The sequence below is a fragment of the Chiloscyllium punctatum genome, chromosome 2 (assembly GCF_047496795.1).
Source record: "Chiloscyllium punctatum isolate Juve2018m chromosome 2, sChiPun1.3, whole genome shotgun sequence".
NCBI lineage: Eukaryota > Metazoa > Chordata > Chondrichthyes > Orectolobiformes > Hemiscylliidae > Chiloscyllium > Chiloscyllium punctatum.
The window spans coordinates 70253756-70269770 of record NC_092740.1 but is presented as its reverse complement, the minus strand read 5'-3'; the positions used below and the strand labels follow the sequence as shown (position 1 = coordinate 70269770).

General features: G+C 40.5%; 1 protein-coding gene across 1 annotated transcript in view; it reads left to right on the top strand.

The window, feature by feature from the left end:
- Window positions 1–16015, top strand: part of tmem232 (transmembrane protein 232) — a 132857-nt gene that overhangs the window by 14577 nt on the left and 102265 nt on the right. The window contains exon 4 of the mRNA XM_072583646.1: window positions 3000–3111. Coding sequence (XP_072439747.1) covers window positions 3000–3111 — 112 coding nt within the window. The remainder of the gene's footprint in view (window positions 1–2999; window positions 3112–16015) is intronic.

The following is a 16015-nucleotide window of genomic DNA, read 5'->3' as shown; positions in this document are numbered from 1 at the left end:
AAATGATGTAGGAGCAGAAGTGGGCCATTCACCCCATCAAGTCAGCTCTGCCTTTTAATGAGACCACAGTTGATCGGATAATCTTCAAATCCATTTTCTACCTTTCCCCCAAAACACTTGATTCCCTAACTGGTTAACAATCTATCTTAGCCTTGAGTATACATGATGACCTACTCTCTACAGCCCTCAGCAGTGAAGAATTATATATATTCGCTAACCTCTGAGAGAAGAAATTCATTCTCATTTCTGTTTTTAATCAGTGTGTTCTTATTCTGAGATGATGCCCTCTGGTCCCAGACTGTCCTACAAATGAGAAACATCTTTCTGCATCTAGCCTGTCAAGTCCCCCAAGAATCTTGTACTTTAATAAATTAATTTATTAAAACCCTGCTACCCCTTAATCTATCCTTCTTGTTAGCCCCTGAGAAATTTATTTGGCATGATTTCCTCTCGTGAAGCCACATTGATTCTGCTGGTCATTCTAATTGTTCTGCTGTTACATTCTTTTTTAATAGAGGCTAACATTGTCCAATAAAAGATATAATATATAAGATATAAGATATTCCCTTTTTAAATAAAGGTCTTACATTGGATTTCTTTCAATCATGGAATCCCCACAGTGTGGAAGCAAGCCTTTCAGCTTATTAAGTCCACACTGGCCCATCAAAGAGCATTACACCCTAACCCACCCAATCATTGTAACCCTGCTTTTTCCAAGTAGGTTTAGTCCACCTACCCTGTACATCCCTGGACAATTTAGCATGACCAATCCACCTAACCTGCTCATCTTTGGATTGTGGGAGGAAACCTGCACAGACATGGGGATAATATGCAAATTCCACTCAGACAGTCACCTGAGGGTGGAATTGATGGTCCCTGGTGCTGTGAGGCAGCTGTGCTAACCACTGAGCCACCATGCCACTCTAAATTTCCAGAACTTTTCCTGCACTTTTCCAGAAGTTCCTGGAAGATTATTACCTGTGTATCCACTATCTCCGTGGCTATTTCTTTTAACATCCTCAGATACATAATCAGATCCAGGGGTTATATTTGTTTTTAGCCCCATTATTTCTCTAGCACTTTTTCTCTAGTGGTAGTTATTGTATTTATTTCCTCTCATCTATTTTCCCCTTGAATATTTAATATTTGTAGAATGCTATTAGTGTCTTCCATTTTGGGGACTAATGCAAAGTATTTGTCCCAACTTCTCTGCTATTTCCTTGTTCCCTGTTTTTATTTTTCCACCCTCGTTCTCTAAGGGACTCATCCATCAGATTACTCGTCCACTCACGATGATAACTTCTTGTATAACTTTTCATATATTTCAAGAAGTTCTTCCTATATGCATGAGGCAATATTCCTATTAACTGCAAGGAACTTGGGTCTTTCTTTAGATTTGTATTGTCCATTACATTACCATTAGTTATATGTGACTCAATGGCAATCTCAACACCACTTGCATTTTTGACTCCTAAATAAAAATGAATGATAGACAGTCATTTGGTATGTAATTTCAATACTTATTTGAATGGTGTATGTCCACGAACTTGATCATTTACAAAATGTCATACAGTCACAGATTCATTCAGCACAGAAACAGACCCTTCTTTTCATGCCCCTCTGGCTATGATAGATATAAGGATATAAAAAGATCTCATGGACTCACAGACATTTACAGCAGAGAATTTAACTCATCAATCAATAATGATCTGACTGCATTCATCCTATTTTCCAGCTTTTGGCTCATGACTCTCAAGGCTATGGTAATGCATGAATATCAAAACACTGCTAAATGTCACAAGAGTTTCTTACTCAAGCTCCCTTTCAGGCAGTGATTTCCAGTTTCACACCACACTCTGGGTGAAAGAAGTTCCCTTGGCTCTCCCCTTAGCCTTTTACCTCTTATCTTAAATCATTGATCATTGACCCATCTATAATAGATAAAACACCTTCCTGTCCACCCTACCTGTGCCCCTCATAATCTTATACACCTCTATCAGCTCTCCTTTCAACCTTACCTGCTCCCAGGTAAACAACCCAAGCCTATTCAATCTTTCCTCATAGCTCAGACCCTCCAGCCCAAGTAGCATCCTGGTAAATCTCCTCTGCATCCTCTCTAATACAGTAGCATCTTTCCTAAAATGTGATAACCAGAATTGCAGTATGGTAGTTGTGGTCGAACCAGAAATTTATACAGTTCCAGAATAACCTCCTTGCTCTTGTGTTCTGTGCCCTGACTAATAAAGGCAAGTATCCCTAATGTCTTCTTAATCATCGTATCTAGCTGCCCTGCTATATTTAGGAATCTGTGGATTTGATCCTTCTAATCTTCAGTATTTTCCAAGGTCCTACCATTCATAATGTAATCCGTTACTTTGGTGGACCTCTCTAATTACATTACCTATTACCTTTCCAGATCGTATTCCATTTGCCCAGCTGGCCAGTCTGTTGGTATCCTTCTGCAGTTTGTGACTATCCTTCTCACTATTTGGTATCATCCATGAACCTCTTGATCAATCTTCCTGCGTTTATGTCCAAATTATTAATGAACACCACAAATAGCAAGGGCCCCAGAGCCAAGCCCTGTCAGACTGTACTGGAAAAAGTCTTCAGTCACAAAAACATGCCTTTACCATCACCCTCTATTTCCTGCAGCTCAGTCAATTTTGGATCCACTGTGTATTTTTGCCAGGAATCCACGGGCTTCTACTTTCTTGACCAGTCTGTCGACCTGTTTTGTCTGTCCTTCAACTCTCCTGCACTTGCTGGTCTTATCCTGGTGTAACCACAACAATTTGTTACTTCTGTTTCATCTGGGAGTGAATGTCACAGCTGGGAAAGGAGTGGTTCTGTTCAGATGCTATGTGGACAACTCAGCATTGCTGCTGTCCAAGAGATCATTAACGCATTTGTTATATCTAAATAAGTTGAAGAACTTATTTTGCACATTATCCAGGCTTTGACATCTGTTTCAGGGTATTACTATTCCTTTATTTCAGAAACCCTTTTGAAGTCACAGAACAATTTATTCAGCAGTTTAATCATGCAAAAGAGCGAAAGGAAAAGGAACAAATGATTGATGTGGCTCGTAAGATGCTTACCAGAAACAAGGTATTGGTGTAGAAGCTTTAAAGATAGGAAACAAAAAGCATTTCAAGTGAAAATTTGCTTCATTGACCAATATGATCTTTGTTGTATGTGTTAACAGTGGAAACTACTAATAGGAGACTCAGATAGTAATACATAAAGAGCATTTGCTCTCAGAAGTGTTCATTGTCCACATGAACAGTGATGCATTTCAAATGTACTTCTTGGTTCTAAAGCATTTTGGAAATTATGAAGTCTGTTTTCTTATATTGTTTGTTCATTGTATTTTAGTATCACTGGTTGGGCCAGCACTTGACCCTTTTTTCCCCTTGAGAAGGTAAGTGGTAAGCTGCCTTCTTGAACCACTGCAGTGCTCGGGGTCTAGGTATCCCGACGGGAAAAGTTGAAACTGTCTGGAAGTCAACATCACACTGGAGAAGCGCACTTTTCTATTTTTAAATTAACTCAATCACTAATCAAATAAGTCACCAATTAATAAGGAACAAACACTGCTCACCAGGGGCAGCGTAGCAAAAAAAACAAAAAAGAGAAAACAAGGGAGGAAACTAAATCAAAGTAGTGCTGGTGGGGGGCGGAGATCCAAATTGACGGCGACCCAGTAAGTCTGAGTCTATAGTGCTCCTCCCAAGACTTGGGCAAAGTGGGCCACCCCCCTCCACCACACTCACCAAATCATTTAAAATAGTTTTTACTTAATGTAATTAGTTGCTCAGTACTGAATATATCTAGTTTAGTCTCCTGTAAAAATGACTAAGGAGAAGGGAGCCCGCAGTTCTCAGCAGGCAGGAAGACCTCCCCCCCACCCCCCCCCCCCGCCAGCTGCAGCAGAGGCATCTGCAGCTGCCCCGGGGGGCTTACCTACGGTGGCGAGCCTCATGGAAGTAATTTCCAAACTTGACGCGAAGATCGACGCCTTCATTGAAGAGTCCCGGAGCCGATGGAATTTACTCTCGGTCGCACTACAAGAGCATGACCCAGACATCGAGGAAATCGAGCGCCAAGTCAGAGGGGCGGAGCTAAAGGCCGCGACCTCCGAGACTATAGCAGAATCGGCCGTGGGTCAGGTCCGGACTCTTGAACAACGAGTCTGGACCTTAGAAAATCACATCGATGACCTCGAAAATCGAGGTCGTCGAAAAAATATTTGTTTGCTGGGCCTTCCCGAATGGGAAGAGGAAGGCCAGCCTACAGCATTCCTTGAGCAGTGGCTTCCACAGCTGTTAAATCTGGAGGCTGGATCAGGCCAGGTAAGGGTGGAATGGGCCTACCGGGTTGCAATACGTGGGCCTGGCTCGAACTAGCGCCCCCACCCGGTCGTGTTCCGGCTGCAGAGCTACAAGGAGAGGCAGATGCTCTTAGAAGCCTCCAGAAATCTTGGGAAAGATCCCCAAGCCATGATTTATAAAGGATCCAAGATTATGCTATTCCAGGACTTTTCCCCAGCTTTGGTCCAAAAGAGGAAGGTGTTTGACGAAGCGAAGAAGTGTTTAAGGGACTTAAATATTCAGTACTCCTTGCGCTACCCAGCAACGCTACGCTTTAGCCATGAAGGGTCCATGTACAACTTTGGATCACCGGAGAAGGCCAAGGAATTTTTGGATTCTCTTAGATAAATTGTAAGAGTTAATTCGAGTTGTTTTGCCCTCCCCCAACCCCGGTTTACCCCCTTTTTTTATCCCTTTCATTACCTCACTGTTTAATATTATCTCCGGAGGGTGGGGAGCGGGGTTTATTTATTTATTCTTCACTTAGTGATTTTCTCCCCCCCTTTTTTATACATATATATTTTTATATAGGCCGGGGGGGGGGGGGGGGGGTCTAGTTAATGTAGGTGGCAGGAGGTGGTTATCTTATCCTATTTTATCTCTGTCTTTAGGAGCGGGGTTGTTTCCCCCTGTATTTTGTATTACTATATTTAATTATTATTTGTTAAGACTGTAATTTTATAGTTATATATGTTTATACATGGTATTAACATTACCAAATATATCCAGGTGTTGGTGTGGGTAGCGGGGGGCGTGCGGTAGAGTACTCACTGTTAACTCTAGCTCTGTAGTATATTTGAATTTTCTTTATCCTATTGTGGGGTGCCTGGGTGAAGGGTGGGGCACTGGTTGGGAGAGGATATGATGGGCTTTTGGAAAGGAAGTGATGCCCCCTGGGGACAAGGGGGAAAATCTCCATTTAAATGTGTTTTTTTTAAATTTAGAAATGGTTTTTCATTATATTGATGTGAGTGTATTAAAGAGCCTTTATTTTTGTGAAATTTATATGTACTATGTTCGGGATGTTTTGGATGGGGCTTCTTCTCCCGAGGAGTCTCGGACTTGCCCGGACGATTATGGTTAGTCATTCGATTAAATGGTGCACCTGGAATGTCAAGGGGAGTAATTCACCAATCAAAAGGAAGAAAGTATTATCAAACCTCAAGAAAGAAGGGGTTGATATAGCTCTCCTACAGGAGATACACTTATTGGATAAAGAACACTTGAAATTATGACAGGGTGGATTTGATCAGGCCTTCTTTTCTTCCTTCAGCTCAAAAAGTAGGGGAGTTGTCATCCTTATTCGGAAGAATCTCCCTTTCAAAATCCTAAACCAGATAAAAGACGAATCTGGACGATATATTCTGATTAAAGCCCTCATAAATGGAGAGGAATATGGGATCGTAAATCTGTATTATCCCCCGGCATATCCTTTTAAATTTATAACGGAAGCCTTCTTAAAATTGATGGCTCTCGGTGCTCGTCATACAATTATAGGGGGAGATTTTAATTGTACTATGGATCTGGAAATACATAGGATTCTCAAGAGTACTGCAGGAATATCCCCCAGATCCAGACAATTGGTGGATTTGAACAAAGAATTAGGACTAGTAGATGTATGGAGATGCCTTCACCCACAGGGCAGAGATTTTTCTTTTTACTCCAATCCACGTAAATGTCATACCAGAATTGATATGTTTTTTGCCCCCTCGACTTTTTAAAATTCCATATCATCCTGTAAAATAGGTAGTATAACAATTTCTGATCACGCTGCTGTATATATGGAAATCAAGGTGAGGAACAATGAGACATCTCCCTGGCATTGGCGTATGGATTCTTTCCTGATGAAAGATAGTAAATGTGTAAAGTACTCCTCTCAAGAATTTAAAACTTTTTTAGAAATTAATTCAGGTACGGCTAGCAACCCATCAATGATGTAGGAGACCACCAAAGCTTATGCACGAGATTTGATCATTTCATATACAGCGACCCAGAAAAAATTAAAGGGCGAACAACAGCATCTGCTCGAAGCTCACTTAAAAGCAACTGATACAACATACGCTGACAGACCTTCTATTATCAAATTACAAAGGATTACGGCCCTTAGGACATCTCTGAACATTACGCTTACCCAAACGGCTAAGAGGGAAATATTATTTGCAAAACAAAGGTTATATGAATTTGGCGATAAACCTGGTAGATACTTAGCATTTCTCGCAAAGAAAAAAAAGGCCCCTCAAGCTATCACGTCTATCAAGGAAAGTGTGGGTACTCTGACTTCTGATCATAAAAGGATTAACGCAATCTTTAGAAAATTTTATTCTGATTTATATAAATCGCAGGATTGCGAAGATAGAGCTAGGAGGATGCTGTCATTTTTTTAAAATGTGACCTTTCCGGACCTAACTCCAGAACAGGTAACGGTCCTGAATGTTCCCCTAACAATCCAAGAAATACTTGACGCAATCAGGCAACTTCAGAGTGGTAAGGCACCTGGCCCAGATGGCTTTCAAGCTGAATTCTACAAAGAATTTACAGGAATACTGCATGGCCCACTTATGGACATGTATAATTACTCATACAGTTAGGGCTGTCTCCTGCCTTCGCTCAAAGAGACTATATCTCTCGTATCCTCAAAAAAGGAAAGGACCCAGAACATTGCACGTCATACAGACCAATATCCTTGCTAAATGTAGATTTTTAAATCCTCTCTAAAACGTTAGCATTGAGGCTAGAAAGAGTGTTGCCACATATCATAAAGGAGGACCAGACGGGTTAGATCATCCAATAATATTAGAAGGGTTTTGAATGTGATTCAAGCCTGCCATCAGGGAAAAATACTGGGAGTAGTAGTCTCATTAGACGCGGAAAAGGCATTCGACAGGGTTGAATGGTCATATCTGTTTTACACATTGAAAAGGTTTGGCATTGGAAAGGCTTTTACCAAATGGGTCTCAACACTGTATAATGATCCCGAAGCAGTTGTGATTACCAGTGGACTCGGCTCGGATAGCTTCAGTGTGGGTAGGAGCTGCCATCTTTCGCCATTGCTATTTACGCTAATAATCGAGCCACTAGCAGAAGCTATACGGGCTGACCCTAATATAACGGTCCCGAGGATTGGTACAGGTAAACATAAAATTACCCTTTATGCAGATGATGTTCTCCTATTTCTCAATAATCCCCTGATGTCCGTGCCTCGCTTAATCCAAGTTGTTAATACATTTAATGCATTTTCAGGCTATAAAATTAATTTCTCAAAATCGGAGGCTATACCAATGGGTGGCCTCGCTAGTATATCCCACCTATCGGAAGGATCCCACTTTCCCTTTCGGTGGTCCCTGGAGGTTTCTTATAATTAGACATTTTTATCCCCCCAGTATTTGGCCAGCTATACAAGGCTATCTTTGTGCATTTACTGGAGAGGATAAGGCAGGAACTCCAGCAATGGGAGACCTTCCAATTTCCTGGTTAGGCAGAATAGCACTAATTAAAATGAATGTCCTGCCCCACCTCCTATACCCTATGAGAATGCATCCAGTGATACTGCCTAGGTTGGCACTACGCAAACTGTATGGCTGCTGGGTTCCTTCAACTGGAATCATAGACGGCCCCTCATTAAGCTGAAGAAGCTACAGCTTCCATAGGCAATGGGAGGACTGGATTTTCCAGATTTTAGGAAATATCAGTTAAGTTTCCTATTAAGCTACATAGCCGATTGGGTCTTGTCTGACCCGCAATCAATCTGGCTGGACATCGAGGCTTCTCAAGTAAAATGCCCACTTATTAACCTCTTATTTTCAAACGAGGAAAATCATCACGGACCACTGTAAAAACCCTATAATAGTAAACACAATTAAAGCTTGGAATACAATGCGGCAAAATGAGAGCAATTCAGCTAAAACATCCCCCTATACTCCGATAGTAGGGTCATGGGGGTTTCAACCGGGGCTTACAGATGCCACATTCAAACTCTGGAGATCCAGGGTTACCTCCTGTTTAGGAGATCTGTTTAAAGAAGGGGTCCTGATGTCTTTTGAACAGCTGCGTCAGAAATTTGGATTACCTAATGGTGATCTCTTTTGATACTTCCAAATTCGAGATTACATACAGAAGAAGACTACGCTATTAGATAGTCTTTATAAATCAGACAGAGAACGTAGAGTGTTGTGACCATTGGGGGTATCTTCGGTCAGCACTCTTTATCATTTATTACATGATGAAGTATCGGAAGATATGGACAATCTGCTTAAAACGTGGGATCAGGATTTGGGGATAGAAATCACTATAGAAATGTGGAATGACATTTGGGAAAATGCCAGAAATATCTCCATCTGCAACAGAACTCAGGCCATTCAGTTGAAGATACTTCACAGGGCCCATATTGCACCGGACCGATTGGCAAAATTAAAGGCAGGAGCATCTCCAATGTGTCCCAAACGTAAAATATAGGTGGGCACTCTTGTACACTGCTTATGGACCTGTCATAAGATCCGTAGATATTGGACTAAAGTAGCAAATGCTCTGACAGAAATCTTAGGAACAGAAATTAGAGTGCATCCAGTATCTCTCCTTTTGAGCTTTTCGAACTTACCCTCCCTGGATGAGATTATTTTCCATTCTCTCTTTCTGTGCAAGGAAAAATATTTTGGTTAACTGTGTGGCTGAAGACCCCCCTGGACTTTCAAATTGGCACAGAATAATCATGGAATATATTCCCCTTGAATTCCTTACAAATATGGTGCACCAAAAAACAGAATTATTCCATAAAATATTCCATTAAATAAAAATTCATTCTTCTTGAATTATATAAATACAGATATTTCGGACATCCTAACAAGGGCTTTTATTTAATTGAGATGGCGAACCTGGCTGGTCCGGGGCCCCTTGGGTGAGGAATCCCACATGAATACAGGTTTTGTTACGATCTGATGTTAACACATTCCGAGCATGTATCTCACTACTCAATTTCTGTGTTATCTGTCATTTTTTTTTCCTGAATAATGTAAGAGATTTAATCATACACTCTGGTTAGTTGTAGGTTAGATTAGTAGTCAGTTGAGTTTTGTTTTTTTTCTCTTGGTATCTCTTTTTTCTGTTTGATAGATTTTGGTTATTATTTATTTAAGATTTAATTGTAAATCAATGTTTGTACTTGGGTTTTTTTTTATTTGTAAACTTGTAGAAACATGTTAAATTTTCAATAAAAATATCTATAAAAAGTAAAGTAGTGTTGGGGAGGGAAATAAGGCACCCAGCCTCAAAATCCCACTTCTTTTTTATTTCCCCTAATCAACATGTCCAGATTTGTAATGATACACCTCTGGAACAGATGGGACTCAAACCTAGGCCATTACCACTGTGCTACAAGACCTCCTACAGAATTCAGCTTTTTTTTTATTTTGGAACAAACCACCTAATCATCCATTCCACAAGTGAACATGAACAATTACATCGCCCTAGGAACTTAACCCCCTTTTCTTTTGTACACCCACCTAACAATTTAAAACACACAACAATTTACAAGCATTGTCCACCAGCAATTCCATTGTCTTCTGTGAAAACTCCTGCAGATGGTCTAATGTGATGTCTCATAGAATCTCAACAGTGTAGATACGGGCCATTTTGTCCATCAAGTCTGCACTGACCCTCTGAAGAGCATCTCACCTAGACTCACACCCACTCCCCCCAACCTACCCCTATAACCCCATACTTACCATGGCTAACCCACCTAGCTTAATGGTTATCCTAAATTTTTCTGATGCTTCAGCTTTAATTCACACACTTCTACTGGAATGTAATGCATAAACTGAGTGCAAGAAAGTTCAAGTTGACTGTTGTACCTTCGAGTGCTGGAAGATTGTCAATGCAGTGTGGAAGGAAACTTTGGGTTCCAATCTTATACCAGTTGTTATGGGCTAATCTCTAACCTATCTGTAATGGGTTTTTTGCATGTGTTACCTATGCCAGTGCAGTTTGTCAGTTACAATTCAGCTGATTTGCCAGTGTTTTGTGCACCTTCTCAATACTGCATAGTTTCCTTCGCATAAGTCATTGTTGAACAGACTTTCTGAAGCAGTCTGCATTGCTAGAATATTCAAGTTCTCAAAATTCATTTTTAGAAAATTCATCACTATTATACATTAAGTATTTTGTTGTGACCTAAGGCCGCACCGACTCATTTTTCCATGATTTCATCCATGGTAGCCCATCTGTGCGAATTGTTTATCACCATGGATCTGCTAAACTGGTTGCTATGTCTGCAAAATTTAAAAAATAGATATTCTGATCTTTGCCCCATACTTCAGATTGATGGCTACTACTTCATTAAACTCCCAGGCTAAAAGAATACTTACAACCAGGAGTAGTGGTGCATTTCATTATTTAATGCATTTATCACATTGCAATGTGATCTGTTCTACGGGGGATTTGTATTCTTAATATGGAATTCATTACCACAGGAAGTAGTTGATGCCAAAATATTGAATGTATTCAAGAGATGGCTAGATAAAGCACTTAGGGCAAATGGGATCAAAGGTTATGGGGAGAAAGCAGGATTAGGCTATTGAGTTGGATGATCAGCCATGATCGTGATGAATGGTGGAGCAGGTTTGAAGGGATGAATAGCCTCTTACTGTTCATGTCTTCTATGTTTCTATCCATAACTCTGACATTTTTTAACAGTAGCTTTTATTTTCATCAGGAGGAATGAGTAAATTATTTATACAATTTTCACATAATCCTCTTCCCATCACCTAAAATGCAATAATACTACTTGGGCCTATCAATGGTAAACTCCAGGTTTCCTCTATGGAATACAGTCATACCTCAATCCTGTGATTTGTAAATTTATTGCTATACTAATATAAATATTCCATCATTCTCCTTGTCCAAATGCATTTTCACTTTTCTCATCATAGACTTACTCAGTAATTATGGTACAATGCAGCCCTACAATTTCACAGGAGAGAACCACATTCTTTAAAGATGGTAATGAATTATCATCCCCAAATCAAAACCAGGTGGAACTTTCAAATTCCTTAACCTGATTTTTGACTGCTTTGTCCAGGGTCTCCAAATAACAGTTCAGCCAATACGCACACACGCTGTTAAGGTACAACCTCCACTACACTACCTAGTGTGACACAATTTAACGAGGCAGTAGCTAAGATAATTATGGGCTGACCCAAGTCTTCAGCCATCAAAATAATGTTTTCTAGCTGTTCATTGTCATTATATTCATTCTCTGAGCCACCTGTTTCATGAATTGCTTTAAATGCTTGACCTCTTTTCCTTGCATGATTCCTGACTCTGATATTCAGAGACTATTGACTGTTGCCCATGGATTTCTTGGATTCATTCATGAATGGCTGTCATCTTAATCCTGCATTTTCCCTTGATTCAAAAATTTATTAAAGATATGAAACTCCTTAAAATGTCTTTTGGCACTTGTGACCAGCCTCACTGAGCTTGAGAGTCAGCAATCAGTGTTTTTTTCATTATCTGTGTCACTGCAGCAGTCACAACATGTCCTATACAGATACCTGGAAATTGTTGCCTTCTTAACAAAAAATTAAGTGCAGTCATTTCTCAAGATGTGAGTCATTACCACAAAACTGAATATTGGTAACCTGCTTGTGAGCTGATTGCTCAACTTATTAATTAAAGACATCAGTATAGACTCTGAAATGTCTAGACTGGATTTCTTTAGCCTTTTATTATAACCTGTCAAACACCATGCTTTATTCTTCTATGGACTAATTGCATATTACTTTTATCAAACATTGACAACACTTGTAGACTTCCATCGTTTTTGTAAATTCTGTCCATATTAGAATTTTTTAATCTCTCTTCAGCATTCAGTTCTATTACATTCTGTTCTCGAAATAGTTTATTTCTAATTTCATTCCTTCTCAAGAAAGATAAAGCCAAAGCCATAGTTTGCTGCTTTTTGGCTAGAAAAGTGACCTTAGTCCATATCTCCACCTCATTCTTCCACAGCTCCAATGACTCTAATTTGGAAAATGCTGGTCACTTATCATCATTTGTGATCCTGAAGCGTGACTTAGCCATTTCACTTTAAAAATTACTTTGCTTCTGTCAGAATCAAGAATTATCTTTTGCTTTCTGTTTTTTTTCAGCTAAAGAGATTGACATTCATCCTTTGCAATCGTGTTTAATAAACCAGTATCTATATGTTGAATTGGGCAGCCTAAGGCTTTGAGAAATTTGCAAAGATTTTATTGTAAACCTGTAATATAAGACAAACATCAATTTTTACAGTTCACCTTGTTGCCTCCCTGATGCCAGGGTCAAGGATGTCTCAGAGAGGGTGCAGAATATTCTCAAAGGGGAGGGGGACCAGGAGGAAGTCATTGTACACATTAGAACTAATGACATAGGAAAAGAAAAGAATGAGGTTCTGAGGAGGGAATATAGGAATTTAGGCAGGAATTTAAAAAGGTAGGTCCTTAGGGGTAATAATATCTGGATTATTCCCAGTGCCACGAGCTAGTGAGGTTAGGAATAGGAGGATATAGCAGATAAATGAGTGGCTGAGGAGCTTGTACAGGGAGAAGGATTCACATTTTTGGATCATTGGAATCTCTTCTGGGATAGCAATGATGGCTTGCACCTAAATTGCAAGGGGACCCTAATATACTGGCAGGGAGATTTGCTACAGTTCCTCAGGAGAATTTAAATGAATGGGGGAGGATTTAAACGAGTTGGGGGTGGTTGAGGGGTGCGAAGGTGGGCCTGGTTAGTTGGTGTGTGCGACCCAGGCAGATCGTGAGAAAAGAGATCAGTCTGAGACTGGTACAGTTGGGAAAAGGAACAAGTCTAAGAGTCAAGGCAGGCAGACATAGAGCAGAGAATGAGGCCGGATCATTAAATTAAACTGTGTTCAATGCAAGAGGCTTTAACAGGTAAGGCAGGTGAACTCAAGGCATAGTTGGGAACATCAGACTGGGATATCATAGTGATTACAGGATGTGGCTCAGGGATGGATTTGACTGGCAGCTTAATGTTCCAGGGTATAGATGCTAAGGAGAGATGGAAAGATTGGGGGGGGGGGGGGGGCGTTGCATGACAGGGAGTAGTATTTTTGATTAAGGATAACATTACGGCTGTGCTAGGGAGAATATTCCAGGGAGTATGTCCAGGGAAGTTTTAGGGTGGAACTGAAAAATAAGAAAGGGATGATCACCTTAATGGGATTATACCACAGACTGCCAATAGGCAGCAGGAAATTGAGAAGCAAATCTGTCAACGGATCTCAGTTATCTGTAAGAATGATAGGGTGGTAATGGTAGGCGATTTTAACTTTCCAAACATTGACTTGGGCTGCTATTGTATTAAGGGTTTAGATGGAGAGGAATTTGTTAAGTGTGCATAAGAAGATTTTGTGATTCAGTATGTGGATGTACCTACTAGAGAAGCTGGAAACCTTGACCTACTCTTGCGAAATAGGGCAAGGCAGGTGACTGAGGTACTGGATTAGTGGTGCTGGAAGAGCACAGCAGTTCAGGCAGCATCCAACAAGCAGCGAAATCGACGTAGGTGTCAGTGGGGAAGTACTTTGGGGTCAGTCATCATAATGCTATTAGTTTTAAAATTATGATTGAAAAGGATAGACTGGATCTAAAAGTTAAATTGGAAAAAGGTTGATATTCTTGGTATGGGGGGTAGATGTTCACAGGTAAAGGGACAGCTGGAAAATGGGAAGCCTTAAAAACGAGAATACGAGAGTCCAGAGACGGTAGTTTCTGTGAAGGTGAAAGGCAAGACTGGTAGGTGTTGAGAATGCTGAATGACTAGAGAAATTGAGGTTTTGGTCAAAAAAAAGAAGGAAACAGATGTCAACTATAGACAGAAGAGATCATGTGAATCCCTAGAAGAGTATAATGGCAGTAGAAGTATACTTAAAAGGGAAATCAGGAGGACAAAAAGGGGACATGAGATAGCTTTGACAAATTGGGTTAAGGAGAATCCAAAGGGATTCAACAAATACCTTAAGGAGAAAAGAATAACTAAGGAGAGAATAGGACCCCTTAAAGATCATTTGGGCCACCTATGTGTGGAACCGCAGGAGATGAGAGAGCTACTAAATGAGTATTTTGTATCAGTGTTTATTGTGTAGAAGGATATGAATACTAGACAATTTGGGGAAATAAATAGCGACATCTTGAAAAATGTTCATATTACAGAGGAGGAAGTGCAGGGCATCTTAAAACGCATAAGGATCGATAAATCCCCAGGACCTGATCAGATGTACCCCAGAATTTTGTGGGAAGATGGTGAAGTGATTGCTGGGCCCCTTGCTGAGATATTTGTATCATTGATAGCCACAGGTGAGGTGCTGGAAGACTGGAGGTTGGCTAACGTGGTGCCACAATTTAAGAAAGGTGGTAAGGAAAAGCCAGGGAACTATAGACTGGTGAGCCTGACGTCAGTGGTGGGCAAATTCTTGGAGGGGATCGTGATGGATAGGATTTACATGTATTTGGAAAGGGATTAGGGATAGTCAACATGGCTTTGTGTATGGGAAATTATGTCTCATTAACTTGATTAAGTTTTTGAAGAAGTAACGAAGAGGATTGATGAGGGCAGATTGGTGCACATGATCTATGTGGACTTCATTAAGGCATTCATCAAGGTTCCGCATCGTAGACTGACAAACAAGATTAGATCACATAGAATGCAGTGGAAACTAGCCATTTGGTTACAGAAATGGCTTGAATGTAGAAGACAGAGAATGGTTGTGGAGGGTTGCTTTTCAGACTGCAGGCCTGTGACCAGTAGTGTGCCACAAGGATCAGTGCTGGGTTCACTGCTTTTTGTCATTTATATAAATTATTTGCAAATTAACATAGGAGGTATGGTTAGTAAGTTTGCAGATAACACCAAAATTGGTGGTGTATTGAACAATGAAGAAGGTTACCTCAGAGTATGAGATCTTAATCAGATGAGCTGATGGGTTAAGGAGTAGCAAATGGAGTTTAATTTAGATAAATATGAGGTGCTGCATTTTGGAAAGACAAATCAGGGCAGGACTTATACACTGAATGGTAAGATCCTGGGGTGTGTTGCTGAACAAGGAGACCTTGGAGTGCAGGTTCGTTGTTCCTTGAAAATGGAGTTGCAGGTGAACAGGGTAATGGAGAAGTAGCTTGCCTTTGTATTGGTCAGACCATTGAGTATAGGAGTTTTGAGGTCATGTTGCAGCTGTAGAGGTCATTGGTTAAGCAACTTCTTGAAAACCGCATTCAATTCTGATCTTCCTGCTATAGGAAGGATGTTGTGAAACTTGAAAGGGTTCAGAAAAGATTTCCAAGGATGTTACCAGGGTTCGAGATTTTGAGCCATAGGGAGAGGCTGAATAAACTGGGGTTATTTTCTCAGGAGTGTCAGGGGCTGAGGGACGATCTTATAGAGGTTTATAAAACCATGAGGGGCATGGATAGGGTGAATAGACATGGTCTTTTCCCCAGGGTTGGGGAGTCCAAATCCAGATGGCATAGTTTTAGGGTGGGAGGGGAAAAAATTAAAAGAGATCTAAGGGACAACTTTTCAATGCAAAGGGTGGTGCATGTATGGAATGAGCTGCCAGAGGAAGTGGTGAAACTGGTACAATTACAATA